The sequence below is a fragment of the Coptis chinensis genome, chromosome 3 (assembly GCF_015680905.1).
Source record: "Coptis chinensis isolate HL-2020 chromosome 3, ASM1568090v1, whole genome shotgun sequence".
NCBI lineage: Eukaryota > Viridiplantae > Streptophyta > Magnoliopsida > Ranunculales > Ranunculaceae > Coptis > Coptis chinensis.
In genome coordinates, this window is record NC_141458.1 from 25,382,605 (window position 1) to 25,405,637 (window position 23,033).

The 23,033-nt window shown below is 35.5% G+C and overlaps 2 protein-coding genes across 2 annotated transcripts; one reads left to right on the plus strand and one right to left on the minus strand.

The window, feature by feature from the left end:
• Positions 1-1,328: 1,328 nt before the first annotated feature.
• LOC147508830 (replication protein A 32 kDa subunit A-like) lies at positions 1,329-3,974 on the minus strand. The gene is made up of 10 exons (XM_086597639.1): positions 3,957-3,974; positions 3,560-3,697; positions 3,353-3,469; positions 3,190-3,281; positions 3,031-3,072; positions 2,867-2,944; positions 2,017-2,095; positions 1,800-1,902; positions 1,620-1,701; positions 1,329-1,401 (listed from the first exon to the last, which is right to left on the minus strand). The coding sequence occupies exons 1-10, from the start codon at positions 3,972-3,974 to the stop codon at positions 1,329-1,331; spliced, it is 822 nt and encodes a 273-aa protein (XP_086453765.1).
• A 7,706-nt stretch (positions 3,975-11,680) lies between these two features.
• LOC147508831 (V-type proton ATPase subunit c''1) lies at positions 11,681-15,033 on the plus strand. The gene is made up of 4 exons (XM_086601194.1): positions 11,681-11,955; positions 12,045-12,122; positions 14,332-14,502; positions 14,591-15,033. The coding sequence occupies exons 1-4, from the start codon at positions 11,840-11,842 to the stop codon at positions 14,760-14,762; spliced, it is 537 nt and encodes a 178-aa protein (XP_086457320.1). The 5' UTR covers positions 11,681-11,839; the 3' UTR covers positions 14,763-15,033.
• The last annotated feature ends 8,000 nt before the right edge of the window (positions 15,034-23,033 follow it).

Consider the following 23,033-nt stretch of genomic DNA (forward strand, 5'->3'; position numbering starts at 1 on the left):
TAATTCTAATTCTTCTTCTATTTCTTCTAAATCACCTTCTATTCTCCTTTCTTTATTTCTTTTCAATCAGTTTGATCCCCTTCTTATTTCTTCTTCTCGTACGTTTGAATCCCCTTCCTTCTTCTCAATTTTTTTTTACGAAGGGTTATATGGGAGATATAGACCTGGGTCAGGTCAAACCCAACCTAATAAGACTTGGGTCAGGTGCTCAAGTCCATATAACCTAAACCCAAACCATATTTTCTGAAAATTAGACCAATTTCACTCATTTTCTAAAATTTCGATTATTATCCCTATAACTCTTCAAGTGCTATGCAAATAAGAAACAACAAGTGATTAGTAGTTTTTTTTATGGTATATACATATATGTAAAAATTTACAACACCTACATAGAATATAAATATAGCTTGAATCTTACAATTTACGACTCGATACAATTTACGATTCAGTAAAAATGGAAAACGATTCTCGTTCTTCAGGAGTTGACAACATTGGTAGTAGTATTCCCATAGAGTAGAGAAATTATGTTGGTGACTTTATATCTTTCTTCTTGCATCACTTTGTATATGGTGATTTTGCAAACTTGCAGACATCATGGTGCATTCTTCTTCTTGTGAGTAATTATCTAGGCAAACTTCGAGGTCGAATTTGTTTGAACAGTGGGAGAGTGATGGGCATCAGCTACAATAAATTTCATCAGTCAATTGCGTTTACAAACTCGAGACGAGTTCTTTTCAAACTGGGAAGAATGATGTAGAACATGAATTCATTTCTTTCAAAGTTCGGTGGTCAAGCCCATGGGCCGTAAACCCACTAGTTTAGCTGCTGCTTTATTGTTATTAGTATAAATAAGAGCTTATGGTTAGGATTTCAGAGAGTTATTTTAGTTGGTGTTTAGTAGTGATTTTCTTTCTCAAAGTCAATAAAAAAGACTTCTTTATTTTAGGGTTTTTAATTGTTTTTCATATAAGTTATAGATTTCTTCTTCTTAATCGCTTCCGCTCATAAATCTACATCACAAACACTAATGAACTCGAAGAAGAAAGAGTATTCAACCATTTAAAGCAGACTTATAGTGGTTCTCGTCGATTGTTGTGTAATCACACCTTCATTTTCCAGTAATCCGATAGATTCCCTACACATACCAAAGGGGGCAAACATTTGTTTAAATGCCTGTGTAAAATGATTGAATACCAAAATCAGAAATGCAAGGTGTCCTACACAAACAACTGTATGTATTGTCTAGTCTTGGATAGTATCGATGAAGATGTTGAATTTTGACAGCCGGAGGACTAAAAAGCATAAAGCTGTGTGTGGGGGGGGGGGGGTTACTTGATTTTCTGTAATGGAATTTTAAGATGCTGGGCAAGTTCATTTATATGTACCCCCACATCGCCAGCACTGAAATTAAGGGAAAGAGATGCAAACAGACCAAAATTCATTAGTAAGGTACTTGGGAGAAATCTAGAAAAGCACTACATATACAATCATCTGCACTATCAAGGACCATTCACACCAGGTGATTAGAAAGGAACCAGCCACATCTAGTGCACAACGATCATTATAATTGTCCGCAGGAAAAGAAAAATAAAAGGGGTTAGTTTTGTCGCCTAACTTACAGGTTTGCAGGGAGCTGCAAATAATCAAGCACCATCTTAGATGTCCGACTGATTCCGTCGCAGCTATACTGTTGCTCAGAAGCTTACAAATTGGAAAACATTCCATTAAATACATTTTAAAAAGAAAAGGAAATTGAAAGGAAATGTAAGACCCAATTCGTGTCTTGCTTGATTTGGAACAGCTCCTTGATATCCTGTTGACCCAGCTCCTTGATACCCCATTGACAAGTTCCTGCCTATGGCAGAATTGGTCGCATGGGGTAGTATGTGCACTACCTTTCATCTGGTTTAAACGCAAACATACCACCACATTAATAAAAAATGTAGATGTGAGGCGTCAAAAACATACAAAATTATGTTAAAGATAGACATATTCATCAAGATAAGTGACAATTACCTGTAATTTAAAGTTGTAGAGGTGCACATATATGCACTCAATGAAGTGGTAAGCGATTTCATTGAAATTTGTGACAGGCCTGAAAAAGAATGTTCAATCTCAAGATTTTCCTTTAAACAAACTAGCAGCATATCAATAGTAAGTCCCTCCCCCAATAGGATGCATCCTTCCTCGCATACAACACTGGAGTTCCCAAGTTGCAACTTAAGTGTGAGTGAATATATTTCAGATTTCCATTGAAGCCTGTTGTAAAGATATAATCTTTCAACAATCTAAGTTTAGGTAAAATTGGAAAGAGGTTCTAAACATAGTTATAAAATACATCAAACTTAAATTATATCCCATAAAATCCCATCCCCAAATAAACTCTATAAGAACTATTAAGAGTAAGACCTATATGTTCACATACAATAGGTGCGCTTAACATGTAGTTCCAATTGAGAATGCGATAAAATTGGGGAACAATTATTTATTTTTGTGGAGTGGTGGGCTAAACAAATTCTGAGCTTCAATAGGTATAACAGGGGTAGTACTCTTTTCTTCAGCAGATACCCTTGCTATGGCCAGAGTTAGTGTACATGTGAATCCGCCCCTGTCAATGTCCAAAATCCAAATGATTCATATCAAGTCCATGAACGTCTTCTTCGCTGATTGATTAATTTCTTGCTTATTAAGCTCTTTAAAGCAAGATATTAAACAATCAAGGAATGACTAGTGCATGGATGTAGTGAAACTGTAAAATGATAGGCCAAGAACACTTGCCTCAAGTCCATTTTACAAACTCGGGAACGAATACTTACCAAGTGAACATTTGCATTCAAAGAGCTTAATAAGTTCATGAATTGCATACCTAATGGAAAATGTGTTCAACTGGATTTTACCCTGAAATACTTTCAATGCTCCATGAACTCTAATGTACATTCCATCTCTAAAGATCAACATACAAACAAAATAAAAAGCTATTAAGTAATTAAATTATTACTCTAAAAGTAAACTGATAAGGAACCCACTTACTGTATTTGTTCCATTTCCTTCGAATCAATGTTTTCATTCAACCTAAACACAAATAGAAAATATATATATATAACTATAAACAATTCTTGCTTTCATTTCTTAAAATGGGATGGTTTGTTGACTAAAGGCATGACTTATATCTACTTAAGGAAAACTCACCATCTGTGGCAAACGAGACGCCCAATGCCATCATCAATAGAGAAAGAAACATCTGTAGCCCTTTCAACTCTATCAGAAACCATCCCAACCAACAAAAACACAAAATAATATATATATCAGTAACAAAAAATAAAGGGTGATAAAAAAAAATTGAGTTTGATAAATTTACATTATTGACATCAACACCGTCAATGACTATATTAGATTTCTCATCATTTGGGTTAGACGCGTCTTTGATTTGCTTTACTGTGAATGGTAGTAAAACTTGCGAGTCACGGCTCTGTAATAAAAACAAAAAACAAGATTAGTTAAAAACCCTAATAGAGAGAGAGAGAAAATGAATGAGGGTCGAAATGGGAAAAATAATTACCTTGGATGAAGAAGAGTAGCCAGGGTCGGTGGACTGAAATGATTGAGAAGGCATGAATCCACCACCTGAGAAAGCTGCGTTTCCATCGAATTGGGAGAACACTTTTTTTTTTTTTTTTTTTTTTTTTTTTTTGGAACCCTTAATAGAGAGAAATGAAAGAGAGCGTGTGTTTGAAATTGAAGTGAAGAGACGGCGATTTTTTTTTTTTTTTAAGTGGAAATTTTATCCATAATGATAACCAAATTTTATAAATAATTGGGCTGAATATCAAATCCTATCATTCTAAAAACAAAATCGTTAAAAACAGTTGTCATAAGTTTACTGTACATAGTTATTCAAAGAAACAGAAAGTGTCGAAACTAAACGGAATGAAACAATGCTGGTTAGCCCTGCAAACTTTCTCATGCTTCTCCATCTTCCTTGTCGTTACTCTCTTAGTTGCTTCTCCCACCTCAAAGCCACTATTCCCCAACCCTACCAACAGAGAAACTCCAGTTACATCAACACATGCATGTTTTCCCTCAGACCAACTGTAGATCAAGATATCCGCAGGCTAAAGTGTCGATCTGCCCTCATTCAGATTAGTGAGAAAGTTAACAGGAGCTTCTTTATTCACTTGTACTCCAACCCTCCAAAATGCATTACATAAAATATTTCTAACATGATCATATCGGTATTTTAAACCCGGAAACTGTCTACAATGTGTTGCATGGTCCCCATAAGTATCTAATATATTCTTTTTGCATACAGAGCAAAGGCTACCATCAGAGTACAGAGGAATCATAAGATGGTATCGGAGAATGGCACGATACTCCACCTGTGACATACGCTGTCCAAGTCCTTCCATCGGAATAGCAAGTATAAAATATTTTGCATGTTCCGGCTGCAGGCATCCAATGACTATTTTCTGACGAGCAGATAACTCAAACTCCCTCTCAAGACTAACAACCATCTTACCGTAGAAAGCTTCTGCCAAAACTTTTTGTGGTTTTGAGAGGACGGTAGCATTCACAGCCAAAGAATCAAAGTCAAAATCGGGAAGACAGAGACGCAATGCACTGGTAGCATCATCGAAGATCTCACCCATAGGCATTGGACCGCAACTCCTAAGAATGTGGTTCTGAAGCTCTAAAGTCTGGAAATGGGAGGCCACAAAAGCAAAATCAGATACATCAAATGCACAATAGATACCTAACTCACCAAGGCGTAATGGAAGCGTCGCTAAGCGCCATTGCAAATCCCCGAAGCCAAGACCATCAGAAACTATAATACCCTACAAAACCATGTGAAGGTGCTGATCAAAAAATTTAGCTGCATCCCTAAAAATAGATGGTGGACAAATACAAATCGCAAATACCAACTTGGAAAGCCCAATACAAACTCGTAAGAGTGTTAACTCACACTGTGGATCCTCTAATACATTTAAATAGTCCATCGAAGTCATAGCCATTTCAACACGCTTGCGAGCAATGCTCATGACAAAAGAAGAATCAGTGCTGACTACCCCTCCAAGTAACCTGACCCCCATCTGAGGTCGGGATAAATCTGAAGGAAAGAGACCGGGACTGAAGCGACGTGGATCCAGTGATGGCCAAAATATATCAGTCTTAACCACATTAAGAACTAGCCCATACAAAGGTCTTTCTTCCTGAATCATACGCAAAGCTGCCGCCACCTGTTTTGTATCCCCAATCAGAGTCCCATCATCTAAGTACCAAGCCTGGAGCAATAACTAACAACTGGACTATATCTGTAGGACCAGAGGGTGCAACACAAGTGGAAAGAGAATGGGACCCAAAGGATCACCTTGCTGAACCCCATAAGCAGACCAAATATAATCATCCCCCAAGTATAATCTTGCAGGCCGACAATACAAATACTCGACTCAAGGAGCAATAGTGGGGCAGCGATTGCGAACCTCTCTCAACATAGCAGTCCGATCAACCATGTTAAAGACATTCTGAAAATCTACTAGCAACATAGAAAGAGATGTATTGTCACCGTTAGCATATACCATGCGATTGACAGCATGCAAAATCGCCTCTGCTCCCCCAGGGACACCGACCTTATACTGAAAATCCTGCAAGTACCCCACCACATTTTTGGAAACACCTTTCATTGCAATCTTGGAAACAAAGCGTCTCCAAACCATACCCACGGCTATCGGATGAATGCTATTATCCGGCCACAAGTGATTTTTTTTTTTATTTTTTTTTTATATCTCTACACTATATAGCCGGGTAATTCGGAAGCCTCCTCAACTCTCGAGTAGGCAAATTTAAATCTCCTTATTCACTTAATTTAGAAATACCTCCCTCACTAAATTTAGAATAAGTCCCGCTTTTATTAATATAATTTGAATAAGGTCCTTTTGTTTATTAATAATTTAGAAACACCTCTCTAATGTCACTTAAATTAAATAATTACCCCTATTTCCCACATTGAAATTAAAACAAGCCCTATTTTATTATTGATAATTTAAAAGAATCTCCCTAATATCACTTAAATAACATAATTATCTCCCGGCCATTTTGTTTAAAATAAATAAATAAATAAGTCTCTCTTATATAATTACAATTACCATTTACAATTAGAATCAAAAGAATCCATGCTAACTATCGACATGGAAGGCCGGGTTTCAAGACTTAAAAAAACCAAGAAATGAGGCTCAGCCCCTTGGTTCTAACTCGGTTGAGTATAAACTCTCTCCCACCGACCCATATCACATAACCTCCATATTATTTAGGTCTCATTAAATAACCTCCCTGTTTTCCAAAAAAGAGATAAAATCTGGTCTATTTTTATTTCCCATTTGATCTTATTTCCTTTTTTACCCTTTTGGGATTGAAAATTTCCCGACTATATGTAAATGTATTTTTATATACTCTTATATATATATATATATATATATAAGACTATGTAAAAATACATTTACATATAAGACTATGTAAAAATACATTTATATATAACTATATTTGCATAGTCATTGGAGCTATAAAAACTTAAATTTATATAGTAACTTTTGAGATTGAAAATTTCCCGACACCTGACAGAATATATGTAAATGTATTTTTACATAGTCATAAATATGTAAAACTATATTTATATAGTCATTGGAGCTATGAAAACTTAAATTTACATAGTAATTTTTGGGATTGAAAATTTTCTGACGACACCAGACAGAATATAAATTTAAATTTTCCTATGAAAAAAAAATTCACATGAAAATTTAAATTTAAATAGGTTAAGAAGACTGTGTAATTTTATATTGTCATATGTAAATACAAATTTACATAGGATGACGTCAACCCAGTTTGTCCTTAAGCCAAAATTATAAGTAAAGATTGATGACATCAGTCCGGTTTTCACAGGGGTATTTTGGTCTGTTTTGGCTTTGATGTTATCAAAGACTATGAATACTGAGTAGTTGAGAATGCTCCCAGTGAAACACGTCAGCCCCTTTTTTTCTCTAAGGTGGACACGTCAGCTTTGGCAGGAAAAAAAAAACAAATCCACTCCCTTTTCAATTGTTCGTACGTCTGCGATGGAAAAATAAACCCAAAAACATAAACTCCAAAAAGGCGCCCTCCCAACCTCTCTATTCCTGTTATCTCCATGTCAACAGAAACCCAATCTCTTCAAATTTCAATTTGATGAAAAAAGAAAACAAAACAAGAGAAACCCAGTACTGAAAAAAAAAAAATCCGGAACAATTCCATCGAGATTTAAGGTATGTCCCCATCTTCTTCTTAATCCTTAACAATATCTCTCTTTGTGCTTTTATCAAAATACTCAGATCTCCTAAAAGGTACTTCCTTTCCTTAAATTCTGTTTGTCTTTGTCTAATCTTATGCTTTTCAATCTTAATCAGAAATTTGGTTTGAATTATTACCAGTCACGTGTTTGTCATCTGCCCGAGTCTAATGTTGTTGATAGTTATAGAGAGGTATTAATTTAGGTAATTTGGGGTTTTTTTTTTTAGTATGGTGATACTGATTAGTTCTTTTCTTTTCACGTGGTGTACATTTTATGTGTGGATCTCAGCATTTGTATTGATAAGTTGGAATACATTGCCCATATGTTTGTGAGGAAGTATATTTAAGGAGTTAGCTTAGCTAGCATAGAGTTTGGGTGCTTCTCATGGGGGGAATTTTGAGCAAAACTGGGACAGGGGAGTATAACGAGATTCTACAAAGTGCTTCCTGTAAGAGGCATAGGATGTCGTGCATCCTTGACGAGGATAACCCGAGACTGATTCCCAATCTCCCTGATGACATTTCAATTCAGATTCTTGCTAGATTACCTAGGATTTACTATTTGAATGTGAAGCTGGTGTTGAGGAGTTGGAAAAATGTCTTTATTCAGTCTTGAAGCTCTTTGATTTGAGAAAAGAGCTTGGGATTATAGAAGAATGGCTTTATATACTGACTAAGGTTGAAGAGGATAAACTTCTCTGGCATACTTTTGATCCTTTGTCCAAAAAGTGGCAACGGTTGCCACCAATGCCCCCTGTAGCTAAGGGAGAGGAGCCTAGGAAGGTATAGTATTAGCTGGGCTTGCAGATGTTGTAAGGAACTGGCTTGGATGGAGAGATCCTTTGGATTGGTTAACGTATTGTGGTTGTGCCATCAGTGCTGTTGATGGCTGTCTTTATGTGTTGGGAGGCTTCTCCAGAGCTTCAGCTGTGAAAAAGGAGGGAGGTTTTGATGTGATAAAGAAGGCAATTATGAATATGTCGCTTCGCCACCAGAACCATATCAGTGCCTACAGAGAAGGGAACGAGCGAAGGATGACAAGCCGGGAAGCATGAAACAGCTGACATTAACACCTTCTCTTGGGTATGCTTCAAAATGCAAACAACTTTTAGTAGTTCAAACGATCCTTTCCCCTTTAAAACTCCTGAAATGTTTGTGTTTGTAATCTGCAGGGAGTGGCCAACCGCGGATGCTCCATACGTGTGGGGCGTGATTCAGAGAAAGAAGGCAAAGGTGTGTATTCTCTCTTACTGTCATCAACCAGTAGGTTTTAAATGTATCATTTTCTATAAGGAAGAGGTGCGTTTCTCAACTTGAAGACGTGTATTGTTATTAGAGGTGTTATGTACATGCATCTAACGTAAGGAGGTGTACATAAATAACCTACATTTTGACTTCTCTAATGCAAACCATATAGGAGAAGGAATAAATTGTACAGAATCCAAGCTTTTTGATATCCAACTATTATTTTGCTTGGGAAGCTGGCCACTTTTTGGGAGATGATGTTTCCGTGAAAAACTATCTTATTTTTTTAAGTAATGTTATGTTCCAAGGGAGTGAGTGTCTTCTGCTCATGTCATAGCTGAAGGAGGTAAATTAAATAAATTGTCAGTTGATTACTGATGGTCGTGTGCCCATGATGGGGCAAGTTAGTTAGGAGAAGTCTAAAAGCTCTTTGTATGATCTACTTAGGCTGAGTCCAATGGCTTCCTATCCCTTTAAAAGTAGTGTTAAAGTCAATAAAGTAGAGCTAAAGTCAACAAAATAGAGCTAAAGTCAACATATTTTACTCTCTATCATTATTTTTCTATGTATATAAACAAAGGATTTTACTCTCTATCTCTATTTTACTCTCTATATATAGAGAGTAAAATAGAGATAGAGAGTAGAATCCTTTGTATATATAAAGAGGAAATTAATGATAGAGAGTAAAATTTGTTGACTTTAGCTCTACTTTTAAAGGGATAGGGAGCCATTGGACTCAGCCTTAGTATAATATAATGAACAAGGTAATCTGTGTGAAAAAAAGACAATCCAACAGTGACTAACTTTCAAAAGTAGCAGCAAGAAAATTAAGTTCCAGAACACCACAGCAGTCACACAAGTGTTCTATAAGGAATGAAAAAAATCGACCGTACATTAACAAACATTAATGCCCATTCTCCCTTAATCCTTTTCAAAATTTACAATGAGAACATGATAGTCAACACTTTACAACAGCCATACCAGTATAGAAATATTATACACTGTTACAACCATTTTACAACATAGAACCTTATAAAAGCTTGATTTTCAAATACATGAATCAGATTAGAATAAACAATACCTATTTCCCTTATTGATGATAATCGATTAAGGGAGTTTATGCAGGAGGCGAAAGGATTCATCCACAAAAGAATGCGTCCGCTGCTACATTTTTGCAACAGAGATAGATCATGTCATTGACAGTATGCTCAGCCACTCTGTTTTACTACAAATCATTGCTGAGAAGCTCCACCTGCTGCAACTTACCCTTATCTCGGAGGCCGGTTACAAGTTCATTGCAAATTAATGTTAAACCGGGGAATAAAACCCTTCTCAACCATTTCTCTGTACCAAACAGAGATTCCAGAAAAATCTTTAGACTTGAGGTGTCCCTCAACCAGTGTGTTGTATGTAAGAACTAGGGAGAAGTGGAGAACGCCTTTGGCCTCCATATCCTTCAAGAGGACTGCTTCCTGTGCATTTCCTTCCCTGTAGTGGCACATACTCAGGCTGTTATAGGCCAAAACTAAAGATTTCTTGCCGTTAAGGGAATGAGCATGTGAGTTTAAAGTCTCCATATCGTAACTGATTTGTACTTTAGGTTAGAGTCTACTGTCTACAATATGACCTTATAAACCAATATTCAAGTCCCAAAAAACGAAGCTCGCTGCAGTGCGGTGCTCACACCACCTATAGGAAAAATCGATGAAGTATATATGGTTTCAATCAATACTCAATGATCCGACTCACGAAATTATCAAGCATCTTGGTTATACTCATGATCTGACAATAAGTTACTTCAAAAATAATTGGGATCGATCAGAGTTTTAATTCTTCTTCTTTTACTTTGTAATATACCTAAAAAATGTTTCAAAACAAAACTTTTCCTATTTTATATTTAAAATGCTTCTCCTCAAACCATTGTGAAATGGAAACTTATAGGTTATATTTTAGTAAAACTCTGCGAACTATGCTCTACTTCTTGCATTTGCAACACTCTCCACGAAAATATTTTTGCAATTAATTGTTATACATGCCCTTCATAATAAGTAGCAACAAAATAAAGCTTCAAAGGTACTTATTAAGACACCATAGCAGAGGTGTTCCATAAATCAGCCTTTTAATATTATTTTTCCTTTTCTTTTTTTTTCGATATCCAAAGATTATTCTTCTTAAAATCATAGTTTTAAGATTTTTTTATACATAATAATAAAATGAAAAAAAATTATATAAAAACGGTCCTGTATATCAAGTTGATTTGTACAAAATTTGAAATGAAGTCTAGGAAATTTAGATTTTATTGCCAATAAGGCTTATTTGTAACCTTTTTTTGTCAATTCATTCAGCCTCCCCACTCTCGCCTCTCTTAACCACAAAACATAAATGGTTACTAGGCTCAAACCATTCTCTATTCGGTCGTTCCTTAATTTCACTGCCCTATTGCCAATATGTTATCTTCTGATATCAGCTTTAAAACAGTAACCATTTTAATGTGGGTTGAAGGGGAGTCTCTAATCTTGATTTGTCCCTTTTGGGTTAACTAAAAATGAGTTTATGCTATATTAAGGATTCCAAAAGTAACCCTAAAACAAGAAGTGCAACAACACATTGGACAAGTGGTGTAATTTGGCAATACATGTCTTCTTTCTAAAAGCATTTGTGTTTGTCCAAATATAATTATGTCTCAGACGTCTTATTCTTTCTCCAAGCAATTATAAAGACCAATATTCCCAACTAATTTAAAGCCCAATACACTAGAATAATAAGTTTGAACTTTTTCTTTTAAAACATTGAGTAGTTAATTAGTTCATCATCAAAATAATAGCACAATATACAATTATAATAGCCCAGAGTAAATCAACTATTAATGTAGTAAGCCAGCCACAGACCGGCATATTGGCTAGTGTTTTAAATAATAGGGAGGTTTTATGCATTTGTTCGCTTACATGAGTATTTTGTGCAACCATTTAAGTACCTTGGAGATTAAACCCATTGTCTGTTAAAAAAACCGATGATTAGTAAGGTTTTACAGACTTGTTTATATAGAAAGTGAAACGGTTCTGCCAATTGTCAGTTATTTCCCGCGTTAATAAGGCCCAAGGCCCAGGGCCCACGTTAATGCCGAAGTGATATAGTTTGTAATCCCTTAACAGTCAACAAAGAGTTTATTCGTGTTCTTCAAACCGCCGAATCTCCAAGTTTTCGACACTTCTCAGCGAAATTTATTTTTATCTTTGATTTCGAAGGTAACGAATCTACAATTTTTGTTTTTGGATTTAAAATGGTTGTCGGGGCATCAAGTTCGTGGGCACACGCATTGGTGAAGATCTCACCGTACACTTTCTCAGCAATCGGAATCGCTATTTCTATTGGCGTCTCAGTCTTGGGCGCTGCTTGGTACGTTTCCTTTTCTTCTTCTTCTTCTTCAATAATTTGTTTCATCAAGCCTTTGATTAATTAATTGTTTTTTTTTTTTTTGTTTATAGGGGGATCTATATCACTGGTAGTAGTTTAATTGGTGCTGCAGTTAAAGCTCCTCGTATCACTTCGAAGAATCTCATCAGGTAACAACAACTTTAACAATATTCTAATCATGTTTATGTTTCTGCACTTACTCATCCAGACACAAGCCCGAGTCCATCTTAAAAATTATTACTATATATCCAGGATGATGTGCCTTCACTTTGTGGAAACTTTTCTTGGTTTCAGAAAATAAGCTAGGAATGCAGCAAAAATAAGCTGTTAGCAATGAATGGTTCTCTAGGACCTGAAAATGCATGCTTGACAAAGCAGGGGACGAAGAATACTGTCAGTCGGTGAACTTTTTAATATCCAGCTTTTTTATTGAATTCATATGCAACAATTCTTACATAGAGAGGTGAAAAGATTCTTCGAAAAAAAAAAAAAAAACAGATTTTATCCTTGGGATGTAAAGAAAACACAACACTTACCACTAGAGAAAGAAATACTTTAATGTTACAAGGAGAATAGTAACATACACAATACTTTTAGCAGTTCAACCCATTAACCCAGTGCAACCCACTGGTTGGATCGCTAGCCCAGTGACCCAATCCCCTCGCCGGGTCGAGGTCATGGCTGTGTTTGATAACATTGATCTTCGGTATTGTTGTTGATCTGTTGTGCAATTAATAGATGTTGAAGGGTTCTATATTTATTTGTGATATAAATTTAATGTTGATCTTTCTTACAACTTATTAAACACTAAATATATGAAGGGTTTTGTTCAAAGGTTTGTACAAAAGACACCTAACGACTGTCTTTTGAAATGCTTAAAAATGTTCAAATCGGTGGCAAGATCTTCTTCAGAAAAAACCATTGCTTAGTTCATCTTGTAGGTTCACTGGCGCACCTTTTTAACAGTTACATTTTGAATATAGAGGATTCAACTTGGGATCTTTTTCAAGTTTCGAAATATCTCAGTGGAAAGCCCTTTGTGTTATTGTATATATGCCATGTACACATGCACACATACAAATACACAACCTGTCGCTACGCCACTCATGACATTGTGGGGGGCTTTCATCAGTATGTGACGCACTTCTGGCGGTCCCACGAAGGTGGGATGCCTTTGGCACATACTTTTTCTGTCTCCGGCTTGCGTATGAATCACCAAAATTGAATTTTGGTTTGATAAAGTTAAGAGCTCAAAATATACCTTCAGTTGGTTAAAATTAGGATAGCAAATAAACCCCCATTATGTTACCTAAACTTTACCAACACGGTCATGTTTTGCATAATACTAGGACGGCATTTGCCACACTGTTAGGCTTTACCGCTTTAGAGAGATCTCTTTTTCTTTCTACCAAAACCACCAAATGGAGGAAGTAGATCACCTTTATCAGAAAGGAGATATCGTGACTCCAAGCGATCCATCTCATGATTTGAGCAAGGTTTTAGGGAAACCAGTTTGGTTAATTAGTAACTAAGAGCTCAACAACATGAAGGCGTGGAAGAAGGATGAACAACATGAAGGTGGCGAGGAAGAAAGGTGGAAATGGGTAGTCTTCAAGCATAACATCTCATGAATGCGTAGAGGATTCATAGAAATTAGAAAACAATTTGGAAGTGTGAAATTCATTGCTCAAGGATATAACCAAGGTGGTGGTGGTGTGTCTTCAAAAGTTGGAGACTCTTTTGTACAAAAATAATAATAATTTGAAGTGAGTTTAGTGATTGATAAGGTGACTGCAAATATCACCACCCTATTTTATGTTGACTAAATACCTTTAGATTATATTGAGCTGCACTGCACCACTTTCTTTTTTCTCTCTTCTAATTCCTCCCCAAATTGGAAATATGGGGTTTGTCATTGTCATCATTTGTAAACTTTTACCATTTTGCTGATGGGCAATAATAGGTTTTTTGTTATGATTTGTTATCTTTTACCATTTAGAAACCTTGAATTTCTTGCTGTAGACAGTTCTAATTGGATTTAAAAACTAAGCAGGTATGGTAGTTGTACTAAGCTTCTTGCACGATATATAGCCACATAATTTGCATATACTCAGGCACCTACTAGCTTCCTTCTTAGTATATGGAGGTACTCTCTATAGTAAATACGTATGCACGAGCCAGCATGTGTCGGCAAATCATTCTAGACAAAGTTGTAAGTGTGCAGGGATATGCATCGTACATAACACACAAGACAAAACATATTGGCAGTGCTGTTGTGATTTTTGGAAGTAAATAGAAGGAGCTTTTAAAATCTGAATTGTAATTTTGACTTGTAAATTTTCGTTTCTTTGTCCACAGTGTAATTTTCTGCGAGGCTGTTGCTATATATGGTGTAATCGTGGCAATTATCCTACAAACAAAGCTTGAAAGCGTGCCAGCATCCAGGATATACGATCCCGAGTCTCTTAGGGCAGGATATGCAATCTTTGCTTCTGGTATCATTGTGGGCTTTGCAAATCTTGTCTGCGGGTTTGTTACTCTTCCCAACCACCTGAATTGAAATGCCACAACAAATTTTGATTATCTCACGCGCCATTTGTCTTTTTTTTTGTGACAGGCTGTGTGTGGGAATAATTGGGAGCAGCTGTGCACTGTCAGATGCCCAAAACTCATCCCTTTTTGTGAAGATTCTAGTGATTGAAATCTTTGGTAGTGCACTTGGGTTGTTTGGAGTAATTGTTGGCATAATTATGTCAGCACAAGCATCATGGCCATCAAAAGCAGCTTGATCTATTTTTACAGTGTGTGTAACATTATGGGTTTGCCATTTTTATGTTAAACATGAATGCTATTGTATATCTTTAATGTAAGCATGGCTTAAAAAGTTCTTGTTCTTTCAAGACTGCAGTCAATAAGCTCCTGTAGTTTTTGTAACTGTTTTGTGGCTTGACTTCCGGATTTTTTATTACTATATTCATATTTGACCACTCTCTCTTGGATTCTCATTCATGTAATTTGGTGTTCTTAAATGGAGATGATCTAGTTTGAAGTGCTCACAAATCATTTGCAGCACCTACTACTGTGTCTAGTTTGTTGTTTAACTCTCTTTGGGACATACATCTCTATGGTGCAATAGAGCACCTGCTATTGTGTCTAGTTCGTTGTTTAATGATATATAACTGCTGTATTTTCATTTGGAAATATTTCATAAATAAATTGCAGTTACCAAAAAAAAACAAATCATTTGCAGCACCCTTTCTCATTCTGAAAAGCAGCATTAGAATTACTATAGTGAGAGCTGAGAGCCTGAGACAGCCTTTTTTTAATCTAAATATATAAGTATCACGTTAACTGGGATTTCTTGCAATACTTGCTTTATAGAATTGGGTTCGGAAATAAATTCAGAAATTGGATTGCCACATGCATCTCATCCGCATCCTTCTTTATATTGATGGAAGGCTCACCTACCGGTTTCTTTAGAAGCCAACGCGGTTTAAGACAAGGTGATCCCATCTCGCATTTTCTGTTTAATATAGTCATGGAAGGTCTAAGCAAGATGGTCACTAAGGTGATAGCTCTAAGCTTGGTAAGAAGCTTTCAACCTGCTCCTGATGGGCCTGATATTGCTATTCTGCAGTTTGCCGACGACACTCTTTTTTTTCTAGCGGCATCTGTTGCCCAACTCATGGTAATCAAATCTTTGTTACTCATTTTTGAAGCTTGCTCAGGGCTTAAAACAAATATGTCCAAGACTCATCTCTTTGAAGTTGGCACAATGGAGAATATGAATTCCTTGGCACATATTGTGCATTGTGAAGTTGGCAAGTTACCGTATAGGTGTTTGGGACTCCCCTTAGGCGCCTCCTATAAGAATAAAATGGTATGGAGAAAATCTTTAGTAGATATAAGTCCCTTTAGGCGCGCCTCTACTTTAGTATACAAACAATAGATTGTCGTTAACTACTATCTAAACCTATTCTAGTGTAACTAGCTTTTGAACCCGTCATGCGAACGGGTGTCATTATTGAATGAACATGTTTTATTTGATTTTTGGCAAAAAGACAGTTTTCACCCTCGAACTTGTCACGTTTTACCACTTACCTCCCAAACTTCACTTTAGGCAATTTTAACCGTAGACTTGTAAAACGTATCCAGCTCCATTTTTCCAGTTCATTTCCAGCACCTAAAGAGACTAACGACATTTTAAATGCAAACTATATTTGTTAAGATATTCTTATTACTTATTCTATATCTATTATTCTCACCCTCTTGTGTGCTTTGAGATTTAATTAATTTTTTTTTGTTTCTATTTTCCGATTTCCCGTTAATTATTAAAGTTAGTCTAATAGCCATTTATGTTGATCATTTTGCAATGTTTCTATAAAAATTGTCACAAAAAAAAAAAGATTAAATTCACATCCCTGCCACTATAGGCCACGATTTCTAACTTCAAAGAGCTTTTTTTAAAACTTAATTTGTCAAACATCATTATTAAATATAAAATAATAGATAGTTAAGATATTCTGCATTTGAAATCAGCAATAACCTTTATCATTTGTCATTTGTGAATCCACAAACTGTAAGTTTTGGAAGATAAAGGATTTAGGAAAGTTTTGTACAATCATACATGTAGACGATCTCCAATTGCAAGTTTGCAACCCAAACACCAATATTCATTGTCAGCACATCATAGTTAATCATGTCTCAAAGTGCCTGCTTATATGTTTTCCAAGTTGCCATGTACGATCTCTCAATATTCTTGCAACACATGGATTACCAATGTTTGAATAACCTCTACAATTCAAAAACGTTGAGTAGCTATAATGCCTCACAGCTTCTTCATAGCAAATCAGGAGAAAGATTGTTCTTAATCAGAAATGGTATCGTCATTTAAACCTCGATCATAAGCAGTACTATATTTTACAAAGTCATAATTAGATACAATATAATCAGTTGATGTTAAAAAAGTCTCTTTTACCAATTTTAAATGAAATTCACAAACAATTTATCTGTGCTAATTTGAAATACGCAACTTGCATTTTTTGTTAGAACTACAACTATTAAAAGAGTAAGTCATATAAAATTTCAAAAATTTGAGATAAAAAAAAACTTGTTGTCCAGGACGTAAAATATATCCATTTAGCTAACCTATTCCCACAAAATTAAGATCAATACACTGTATTCGGTACAACTTAATAGATTGTATACACATTGTGTGATGATTTTTCCTAATATAGAAACACAAATATTTTGTTGATGATCAAAGAACAATGAGAAGTATTGGATCAAGAAGAAGAAGAGATGTAGAAGATGATGAGTTGAACCACGTTATTTAATGGCTGCCTACATATCCTGTGAATAGGAATCAAACTCAAAGCGTAGTTCAACTATTCTATTTATAAGAATAGACGAGGTTTCCCAATTAGTGTTTAACTAGGAGACCGTCTCTTGTTAAGTAACATCTTGATGAATAGATGAGGTTTCCCAATTAGTATTTAACTAGGAGACTGTCTCTTGATAAGTCTCATCTTGACTGTTCTAGAAGCCCCATGTTTCTCAAGTCAAATAGGTCTCCTTTATTGACTTAAACAACAGAAAAACATGTTTAGGTTCGGAGTAGTAGTTTGAGCTCCGAGCCTAATAGTTGAGCTCCAGATTTGGAGTTTATAGTTAGGAGTTGGTTATACGAACTTACTACTCCAACTAGTTCCAAAGCCTACGAACTTGCTCCGAACCTAGTAGTTGAGTTCCGGATTTGGACTTCATAGTTAGGAGTTGGTTATACGAACCTATTACTCCAACTAGTTCCAAAGCTCACGAACCTGCTCCGAACCTAGTAGTTGAGTTCCGGATTTGGAGTTCATAGTCAGGAATTGGTTCTCCGAGCCTACTATTCCGGCCAACCAGTTTCGAACCTTCAGTTCTCCGAGCCTACTCCAACCAATTCCGAACCTCCTCTTCTTATTTCACTCTCGAACCTATGAGGTGAGTTAGTCAGGACCTAGACTTAAAGTGTGTTCTGGTATTTCCTACCCACACTAAGACCATACCCAAGCGTTAAGAAGATGTTGTTACGTGTCACATATTTATTTGCTAAATTATGTACACACACACACACACACACACACACACACATTATGTTCCTAAAATATTTAAGTTCACAGTTACAGTTATATTTCTAATTAGCGCTCCCTTAATAGCACATCCCTAAGCTCGTATGTATATGTATACCATCAGTTGCTACTTGATCTCAAAAACACTATCAAGTACTATCAAGTTACCATCCTAGAGTAAATAATTGTAAATTGTTCACAACAATAATAGACAAAAGTGCAATTTTGGTCGTACAGAGTAACAATGGGTATGTAGAAGCCAAATTTCTTCTAATGTCAAATTCAATATCTACACCATACTATAGATCAATTTCATCCCAGTCAATTAATAGGACACATCATCACTATTCCCAACTTAAAAATCAATTACAACATATCATTCTTTAGGCCCAATATTCAGTATCACCGAGTTTAATGAGGTCCCTAGCCGAAGTAGTATGTAAATACTATTAGACTAACAAACAATACCATCGGCACCTCCAAACAAATTCATGGTAAGTACATAATGAGTTCCACATGATCCCCTTCTTTTCTTGCAACATTTGATTAACCATAAGCAGATTGAAGCCTATACAGATGTATACATATCGATTAGAATCGGACAATAATGGACATAGGTTCCGTTACTTGCAGGTAACAAACTTATTTTCAAATGAAGAAGTTTCTATACCTTTATGACACTGAGATGAAGGGATTCTCCCAGAGTTGGACTGATAAAGACTCCCTAAAAAGACATGAAGCAAGGGTTGATATAACATCAAACAACATATCTACAATCGCTGGCAGTATATATTCCCAATCATCTCGGCGTACTTGGCATTGTCTCAAGCATACATGATTGCATTGCCTCTTATGTATTCATCTAAAAACATCCTGCATCAAAAAGAAATGCCATACATACTTTGATCATATCTATAAACCAATACATAGTTCAAACTTCAAACAACATAGCTTCCTCTAAAGCTCCATTCCCTTTGTACAAAAGAAAAGGGAAGGAAAAAAAAGTACTTTGCAGATGATGTTGCTGTCCTTGCATTGCTCCCTATGTCAATATAGAAAACCAATAGTCTGAGAAAGCCAATAGAGGCAGTCAAACCCCACAAAGCCTCCCTGTATAAGTTTTTTACCCATATAGTATCCCTGCCAATATCACCCGATGCATTCTATGATCTCTCTAATCTATATATAGTTGGGATAGGAAGTCTTACATTACCTTCTCAATAAGTTCTCTACAATTCAATGGCAAACTTGGATGGGATGAGGAAAGAAAAGAGATTAGAGCATGTTGCATTACTTTCAGAACTGTGAGGGACTAAGGGAGAAGATTAAAACGCCACAATGAGCAAAGTCATTTTAGGAAAGTTGGGCTCGAGACCTCATGGACACAGATCCTTCCACTCCTGTTGTTGTTCAGGCTCGGCCATTAAAGGACGTACCCGCAATGAATAGGATAGCGAGAAAGATAAGATGCAAAAAATCGAATTGTCAATCATCTTCTAAATGATCCATTGTGCTCTACCACCTGTAACATCAAGTGGTAGCAAAGGCGTCTCTCAAGGATGCCTTCAGTAATCCAAAGATTTAGAATAAATGTCACTCACGTTCTTAATAGTTCCTACAATTGAACCACAAAGGAAAAAAAAAGGATAGTAATCAGTATTAAATAGAGTAAATGACTATCAATAATATATATATATTTTAATACTACCGAACCATACAACTTTTTCCCTTCTTCATGTTAGGTATATATGTGGTGTGCCTATGTTGTAAACCAAAACTTTGAGTTCAAATTAGAACTTATTTAAGTCATTGACAAAACACAAATGGTTCACATGAAAGTAAAGGGAAAGTACCTTTTGTATGCCACTTCCATTTACATGTATCCTTATGCCGCTACATCGGTTGCCACCAAAATTGGAGTCTGACGACCATTCTTAAATGAGCTTAATGCATACTCCCTTTCCTGTAAATACAATCATATGACTTGGAACACATTAGAATAAGACTATAAAAAATTTCACCATTTTTGTATTGGTCTTTAACTTAAAATAACTTAGAAGCTTATCTAATACTTATTTTTACTTTTTTGGAGGAACCAAAAAGTGACCCTTTAACTCCAGATTTCTTATCAGATGGTTAAGACTGTCTGTTCATACAGCTATTCATTTTCACTCTATTACTTCCTAAGATACTTGCACAATCCATCAAAAACAAATTCTTGATATATCTGAAATTACTCTTTGACCCATCTATATTAATAAATAGGATGTGATATAAACCAACTAACCAAAGTGTAGACACACAGAGGAACAAAGAGTAATGTAGACACTTCTCAAAATGACTTTCTAAGCAAGATGACTAACGTGTTGTAGGCATTAATAATAAACAAATGCATATTGATCATTTAGGAAAACATAATTCTACAATTGAACATTGAAGAAGTGAGCAAGGAATACAATAAATAGGATATATTCGCTAACCAAAGCTTTTACAGTTCCAATTAGCTGCTGTGATCTATCACCATAAATTGTAGTTGTTGGAAAACCATTCGAGCACAACCAATATTCCAGTGAGTCGGCTCCTTTCTTTGTCTCTACAAAAATTAAAGTCAGAGCCTGCTGTGAAAGCAATAACGAGAATCACTAAACAACAGTTCACACAATAAAATATTAAAGAAACCAAGTCAAAAAGGGTTTAGTAAGATAGGAAGAATAGAAGACTATATGAAGCCAACATTGACAAATTATCTAGTGACATGGTAGGGAAAGCTATAGGAAACAACCCATATCAGCCGTACTACCTTTCCATGAGATCCATTCTCCCTTTGAGCAGGAAAAAGGTCCATGAGGTGGCTTCTCTTATCTTACTCCTGAACATACTCAACTCTTTCTCTTATCTTACCAATCTTTCCAACAGCCAGAAAAATGTAATTTGCGAGTTTTTTCAAATAAATCTGAGTTGCCAGCATGCTTTTCTCTTATGAAAGAAAAGGAAAGTTGTATGGAAGTGTAATTGTGTAAGTATTTAGAAATTCCAACATGCAACTCAATGGGATTGTATAGTGGATAACCAATGTCATGTCCTTTAGGTGAACAAATTTGATAGAGTAGATAATCAAACTAAGAAAGTGAGAAAGACATATAATTTTACATCTATGAAAGAAAATTATAGCTTATGGAATTAGTACATTAGTGATAAGGAAAACAGAGAATATATCAAACCTACTCGGACAACACACCACACGCACCATGAATGAAATCACTCACTTCAACAAATTGAACGACACAAATAACAATACTATCTTCTTCGTCTTCATGTCGAGTTCTTATTTGGTTTTAAACTATATATTTTCTTGTCCCATGGCAAAGAAAGTTTAAGATTAAAAAAGAACGAAGCTATACATATATTTCTTAATCGCTATGGAGCAATCCGTTACCAAGACTGATACAAAGTAAGCCCAATAATATTGACTCAGATGATTTGTAGGAATTCACTAAAATAAGTTTATTCTAACCATTGTAACTGTTCCTCAAGTTCCTTGCTAGCCAGTGAATTCCGCTTAATTCTGTAATAGTTGTTCTTTTGACCCGATTCTAGCTAACTCTGATTCTTGGTATCTTGAGACCCTCAGTTTTTCCATTTCCATTTAGATATAATTATAGAGTTTAACAGAACAGTAGGAATAGTAAGACCCATTGCTTCTTTCATTACCCTTCATAATAAAAAACATGACAATATTCAATCAAGACAAATCGCTATCAAAAATTACATATAAGAGTTCTCGTAATGTATGCAAGTACTTATAATAGTTTTTTCTTTAAGGATTTTGTATTATAGATTGTGTATGCATTAGTCAATTAACTGTAAGATCTATAGGGAGTTAAGGCACACAAATTTATAAGGCGTGTTTTGTTGGAAAAATAGGTACCTAGGTTTAATTTGTACATATCGCCATGTCCAAGACACTAAATCAAATAAAAAATACTCTATACATGTAGATATGGCTCACTCAAAATAACCAATTTGCATAGCTTCAAAACGTTCAAGTAATTATTATCCGCTCCGAAGACTTTCACTTGAAGCTAGCTGTCTCTACTAATTGCTTAATTGTCTTAAAGTTAATTGGGTGTTATGTTAATTATCTCTTTATAAGGTTCGTCATATATGTTATTTCTTTGTAAGGTTCGTCATATCTCGAGAACTACAGATTCTACACCTTACCAATTGTACAAATAGTAAGGTGAATCTAGCTAAGATCATGATGAATAGATGAACAATTATCCATTGGTCAAAATTTGAGGATATACCGATATAGTTGATTACTTGATTGTTTTAGAAACTCAATATTCACACATATTTTACAACAAATATGTTGTTAGATTCCTTGTGGGTTTAGATGTAGCAGTTCATTGTAAGAGTAATAATACACTACTTAACATATTTGGAAGCAGATCAGGGAAAAAAAACAAAGTACAACTTAACATTTAACATTGTACCCAAGTTTTCAACTTAACATTATTACCTTGAGAGGCACCCAACATCTTAAGGGCATTTGCAGATTGTCAGTGCAAATTTGGTGACCGACATCTCCTCGCTTTGCTATGAATCTGTGAGTTTGGAGTAGAGGCTATTAAAAATTAAAGATTATCTTCTTTGTTGCAAAACCATGAGGTGATTTCTTCTTCATCAGTATATATTAAAAAAAAATCTCAATTTTTCTCAGAATCGTAAAAAAAAAAAATGAAAATCTTTAGAGATAATTTGTTTGGGTTCTTTACCGGAGTTGAATCCGGAAAGTAAGAGGAGAAGAAAGAGTTTTAGATGGAGAAGAAAGGGGTTTTTCTGAGTGTTGTGACCGAATTGGTTTTTTGGGTTTAACTTTAATATTGGAGAGGAAACCACAGTTTAGTACGTAGGGGATTATTGAGTTTTTTAGTGTCTTGTTCG

What these genes read in the sequence shown, in the direction of transcription:
- LOC147508830 (XM_086597639.1), bottom strand. An exon ending in CGTCTCGTTTGCCACAGATG is followed by an intron (nt 3,073 to 3,189) that starts GTGAGTTTTCCT and finishes ATTTGTGTTTAG; the next exon opens with GTTGAATGAAAACATTGATT. An exon ending in TCTACAACTTTAAATTACAG is followed by an intron (nt 1,903 to 2,016) that starts GTAATTGTCACT and finishes CGTTTAAACCAG; the next exon opens with ATGAAAGGTAGTGCACATAC.
- LOC147508831 (XM_086601194.1), top strand. Translation starts at nt 11,840, where the DNA reads ATGGTTGTCGGGGCATCAAGTTCGTGGGCACACGCATTGGTGAAGATC. An exon ending in TCAGTCTTGGGCGCTGCTTG is followed by an intron (nt 11,956 to 12,044) that starts GTACGTTTCCTT and finishes TTTTGTTTATAG; the next exon opens with GGGGATCTATATCACTGGTA. An exon ending in ACTTCGAAGAATCTCATCAG is followed by an intron (nt 12,123 to 14,331) that starts GTAACAACAACT and finishes CTTTGTCCACAG; the next exon opens with TGTAATTTTCTGCGAGGCTG.